General features: G+C 50.5%; 1 protein-coding gene across 1 annotated transcript; it reads left to right on the top strand.

Moving 5' to 3' along the window:
* The first annotated feature begins 797 nt into the window (after positions 1–797).
* Positions 798–1925, top strand: LOC122193575 (SWI/SNF complex subunit SMARCC1-like). Its single transcript, XM_042894411.1, has 2 exons — positions 798–1050; positions 1638–1925. The coding sequence occupies exons 1-2, from the start codon at positions 801–803 to the stop codon at positions 1898–1900; spliced, it is 513 nt and encodes a 170-aa protein (XP_042750345.1). The 5' UTR covers positions 798–800; the 3' UTR covers positions 1901–1925.
* Positions 1926–5649: the final 3724 nt, after the last annotated feature.

Here is a 5649-nt window from a genome sequence, read left to right as displayed (position 1 = left end):
GGCATTACTTTGTCAGGGGGCTTACATAAATAACCATTTGCTAACCTGAATGCTTGCTAATAATAAACTAATGAGTATTTGCTAGTAAACCTGCCTCTTTTGGCTTTGTGATGTAGGATGTTTTTGATGATGGATGCCCCATCCCTGCAGGCATTGGAGGCCAGGCTGGATGTGGCTCTGGGCAGCCTGGGCTGCTGGTTGGTGACCTGCACACAGCAGGGTTGGAGCTGGATGAGCATCGTGCTCCTTTGCAACCCAGGCCATGCTGTGATTTCCTTTTTTCCTGGTGTGTTGGTCTGATGCTCTTTCATTTTCCTGACATCTGCTGAGTGGAGGAGTTGGACTTCACTGTCATATGCAGTACACATATGTGAAATAAATATTGTTTCTGCCCCAAAGAGCTCAGTGCATTAAGGCACAAATGAGAGCACAAGTGCCCTGAAGGGGAATTCTTATGGGAATTAAAAAGCATTTGGTGAGACTTGGCAGGAGAGGCAAACCTTGGTTCTGCATGAGGAGGGGGCACACAGCCTGTACAAATGTTAAAAGTAAATCCCAAATCCTCTGACTTTTCTTGCAATACAGTAACAGCATAAACTTGTGTGATGGTCTGTGCAGGGTGGCACTGAGATCCCAGTGAGATGAGCTCCCTGGAGCACCAAAATAGCTTAAATAGTCATTGCATTCCATCTTCTATTGCCTCACTGAAATAACCAGCGTTGCACAAGGTGGAGTGGTGGTGCTTTTCCCCAGATCAATGAATGTACATACGTTACCTCCATCTCTCACAGGCCCTGGAGATGTACAAGGACGACTGGAACAAGGTCTCGGAGCACGTTGGCAGCCGCACCCAGGATGAGTGCATCCTGCATTTCCTAAGGCTCCCCATTGAAGACCCCTACCTGGAGAACTCAGATGCGTCCCTCGGCCCCCTGGCCTACCAGCCTGTGCCCTTCAGCCAGTCTGGCAACCCCGTGATGAGCACTGTTGCTTTCCTGGCATCGGTGGTGGACCCTCGTGTGGCATCAGCAGCAGCAAAGGCTGCCTTAGGTACGAGTTCATCCCTGCAGTTATTTCCACTTTCTCTGTGCATCTCAGTTCCTACAGGTTCTTGGAGACGGTGAGATGTTCTCAGGTCTAACGGCCAGCAGTGTATTTTGGTGCACTGGAACTTGCTTTGTAGACGGGCTGGAATAACTCTTAGAAGCCATTGAGTTCCCTTTCTGTGCTCGCTGCCCAGTGGTGCTTTGCAGGCGCTGCCCTGGAGTTGCAGTGGCTGATTGCAGTTGGCTGGCTGTGTGTAAATGCACAATGCTAAACTTCCATTTTCCCATTTCCTACTGTTGAAACTCTCAGCCACAGCTGTACCCCCTGGGAAACTCAATGAAATAGGATTTGGGAGTTTTTTCCCTTATTTTCACATGTAAAACCAAATGTATGTGATTGGAAAGAATCTCTCGTACCACATCGGAGAGAGAAAATCAGGCACTGAATGCAGAAAGAAGGAACGTGCTCTCTCAAATACATCTTTGAGAACTCATTTTGACACCAGGCTCACCTGCGTGCTGATTTGAGATCGTAACCATTAATTTTCCTTTAATAACCCCCCGAGTAACATCGTGGCTAATTGTTCACAGAGGAGTTCTCTCGTGTCAGAGAGGAGGTGCCCCTGGAGCTGGTGGAAGCCCACGTGAAGAAAGTGCAGGAAGCAGCACGTGCCTCAGGGAAGGTGGATCCCACCTATGGGCTGGAGAGCAGCTGCATTGCTGGGACGGGGCCGGACGAGCCAGAAAAGATGGGTGAGCATCTGAATGCAGAGAGCTGCACACAGCTGTGCTGGGCCCTTTCTTGTGCCTCTGGATTGACTGAGCCCACCTGCAGCAGGAGATGCTGTTGGTAAGGGGCAGCACCAGGGATGGTCATTCCTCTTGTGCTTGCTGCAGGATTACAGCAGGTGGGCTGTAGGATTTATAACTGTGAGGGTGGATGATGATAGGACAAGGGAAATGGTTTTAAAGTGAGATAGGGGAGGTTTGGGTTGGATATGAGGAGGAAGTTTTTCAGCCAGAGGGTGGTGAGGCAGTGGCACAGGTTGCCCAAGGAGGCTGTGGATGCCCCATCCCTGCAGGCATTCAAGGCCAGGCTGGATGTGGCTCTGGGCAGCCTGGGCTGCTGGTTGGCGACCTGCACACAGCAGGGGTTGGAACTGGATGAGCATCATGCTCCTTTGCAACCCAGGCCATTGTGGGATTCTGTGGTTATTGGCTCCTGACAACGAGTTAATAACTCAGCACCACCTTTAGTTCTAGCAGTTTGTTTTCCTGCTGTGGACTAATGGAAGTTTTCTTGCTTGGCAAATGCATGAGTTGAATGGGCAGAAATAGCAGAGCAGATTTCATGCCAGTCCTGTGGATTGGAGCAGTTGGACAGTGCTGCCTTTCCAGTGTTGTGGTTATGACACAGCAAGCTGAGTTCTGTTGGCTCTTTGTGGTCCAGTTGAACCTGTTGTTTCTCAGACACCTTAGCTCTGCATTGGCTCTCCTTATGGCTGTAAAGTGGAAGAGGGCAGATACAGACCAGATATGAGGAAGAAATGAGGAGTAAAGAACTGTGAGCGTGGTGAGACACTGGCACAGGTTGTGCAGTGAGGCTGTGGATGCCCCCTGCCTGCAAGCACTGCAGGTCAGGCTGGATGGGGCTGTGAGCAGCTGCTGTGCTGGGAGGTGTCCCTGCCTACAGCAGGGGTTGGAACTACGTGATCCTTAAGGGCCCTTCCAACCTCAACCATTCTATGATTGCACAGCAGTAAGGCGAGCACAGAGGGATATTTAGCTGCATACCTGCTAGTGTTCTCAGATCCCTTCATCTCCCGAGCTTTGCACAGATCTGCCAGCTCCTCAGTGTAGCATTATTTTTCACTCCAGCACTGCTGGCTGCTGCTTCGTTCAGCTCGCTGCAGATGACAGTGGTGAGTTCAGCGAGTAGCTTTGGTCAGAACAGTGCTGGCTGTGCTCTGGGCTGACAGGGGGTTGGTTGGACCTGGCTTTGTGCATCTCATCCTTGAGTTGCTGTCAGCCTGTCCGGAGACACTAACACAGTGCACACTGCGTGATGGGATGGTGAGGGACTGTGCTCCAGTCCATACAACTGAAGGTGAAGAGTTACTTACTGTCCAGCCTGATTTTGTGCCCCTTTTCTGTGTTCCTGTTGATAGAATGAGAGGTGGTGGCCTCAGCTTGAGCTGGAAGAAGGTGGGGTTGGATACTGGGAACAATTTCTTCTCCAAAGAGCAGTTGAGCAGTGGCACAGCTGCCCAGGGGATGGGGTAACCATCCCAGGGGTGTTCCAGGACCATAGAGACGCGACACTGTGGGCATGGTGGAATGGCTGGCAGTTGGACTTGCTGGTCTGAGTGGACTCTTCCAACCTGAATGATTCTCTGATGCTCTGAGAACAACTTTTGCTGTAGTATTCACCCCAAGGACCTCTGTCATGAGTTCTTTGAGCCTTCCTTCTCCGTCTTGCAGCACAGTTGTGGCAGTTCACCATATCCACGTCACTGGCAGAGTTGCTGGTCTGGCAGCCCTTCCTTTAGGAGAACCTTGCCCACAACTTGCAGGCAGGACCGTTGAGATGCTTGTCATGTAATGTGTGGAGCTGGAGAGCAGCTGCCCATAACACGATTACTTCTGAATGAGCTGCACTGAGTTGTATAAGTAATACTGCCCTGTTACGGCTAATGCGATTTGTGTTGGGCTGTGACTAATGGCATAAATTAGGACAACAGCAGATGGCTCTCCCTGGGGAGCTGCTGAGCAGCAGTGAAGTGGGTCACTGTGATCAGCACCTCCAGCTCAGCCGTGGGTCGTGCTTTAGGGCCCAGTTGGGTTTGCTGGGCTGAGCTGCAGCTGTGCTTTGGTGGCCGGACCCAAAGAGGTGCATCTCACCACAGAGAGCTAAAAATGCCCACTGTGGTTTTTGTACTGTAATTAGAGCTCGTCAGCTGGTGTATTTTAGAAGTAAGGCTCTTAGTGTTGGTGAGTTATAGGCACTGCAGAGAGCAAAAGGGGGAAGCGGCGCTGGAGCAGTTCCTGGAGGCACCGCTGATATCCAGGAACACAGGCTGTCCAGTCCTTGTTGTTGGAATCTCCAAGCCGTGGCTCCTTTCAGATTGAAACTGTAAAGCCCAGCAGAGTCAAGAGAGGCTCCCCAGGGCTGTGTGTTATCAGTGTGATGGGAGATGCTTCTGTTGTAATGAAAATGAGCCACCAAAGGAGCCCGGCTCTGTGGGTGGGGACGGAGCTGCAGAGCAGTGAGCAGCACACCCGTGTGCTCAGCATTCCTCCCACATCTCCTCTGAGCGTGTGTGCTTTCCTAATAACTTTCCAGAGGTGATTAACTGCACTGCCTGCATATATGTGTGCCAAATCGGGCACTGGGGAGTCTCTGAAGTGCCCGTGGTGGAGGCAGTTACGTGTGGATTCAGGCCTTAGCTACCAAGTATTTCCCTGGCACTGTTTCCCTGGTGGGGTATGGATGCTTTGCACTGTAGCTCATCTGTGACAGCAAACAGTGGGGGAATGGTGCTCTGATTTACTGCTCCACTGCAACTGTAAGCAACGTAAGTGATGATTAAATTTAACACTTTACGGCCAGTCTTGTGACGTACAGTAGAGAAGCCAAACATGGGTACAGAGGAGAAGCTTTTTTACCTCATTTGTGGCAGGATGATTTCTTGTGGGTTCCCCAGGCTGTGCTTTAACTCGGAAGTATTCCAAACCCTGCTGAAATGGGCAGCTTCCCTCCCCACAGCTGGAGCCCCAGGGCTCAGTGCAGCTCCTGCCATGGGGGTGAGGAGCAGCTCTCCTTTCTTCTCTCCCATCCTGCGGGTTTCACATTTCAAAACCTCTGAATGGTGTCAGAGCATCGTGGCTGTCCTGCAAAAAGGATTGCAGGGTCTTTCTCACTGCAGTTAAGTCTTCCCCTTTGGTGTTAGAAACGTGCATCTCCAGCAATCAGCGCTCATTTGCATCACCAGTTTTATTCTCTGTGACCTGATGCCATCACGTCACAAAGTCCAGAAGGCTGTGTTTGTGTCTTGCAGAAATGCAGGAGTGGTTTCTCTTACCTCTCACATGGGGGCTCAGAAATACATCTATTTTTCTTTGCAGATCTTTTCGTACTTGAGTTTGTGATTCATTTTCATTGGATGTTAATTGCTTACAAGGTACTGGAATTACCTTTCATCCAGAAGCAAAAACCTGCTTGAACCCAGCTAAACCCATTTGTAACTCCCAAACTAACAAGCAGCAGCTCCCTTCTTACTGCATGTAGGACTTCCACGTGGGCTCCTTGGTGTGCACAAGTATGGAATGAATGGCACAGCCAGCAGGAGCTGTCAGTGCAGATGGTGGCCTGGGAGCTGACACAGGGCAGCACTTCTCAAAATCCATTGACTCCAACCTGCCTCGAGTTGTCATCCTCAGTTCAGAGCAACATGTTTTCTTACAGCCAGGACTTGCAGACCTAAGTTAAGTCAGGATGTTCACAGTAATCTTGCTGTCACACGTAACATACGTCCTAATTCTTTCTGTAGCTGAATGTGACCCTCTGATACAGGAGAATTTCTGAAAGAGTCACTCAAGTGTG

The sequence above is a fragment of the Lagopus leucura genome, unplaced genomic scaffold (assembly GCF_019238085.1).
Source record: "Lagopus leucura isolate 7727_CA_CO unplaced genomic scaffold, USGS_WTPT01 31130-0_obj-0_obj, whole genome shotgun sequence".
Lineage (NCBI taxonomy): Eukaryota > Metazoa > Chordata > Aves > Galliformes > Phasianidae > Lagopus > Lagopus leucura.
Note: the sequence above shows the minus strand (reverse complement) of the source record. Positions and strands in the feature narration are given on the sequence as shown.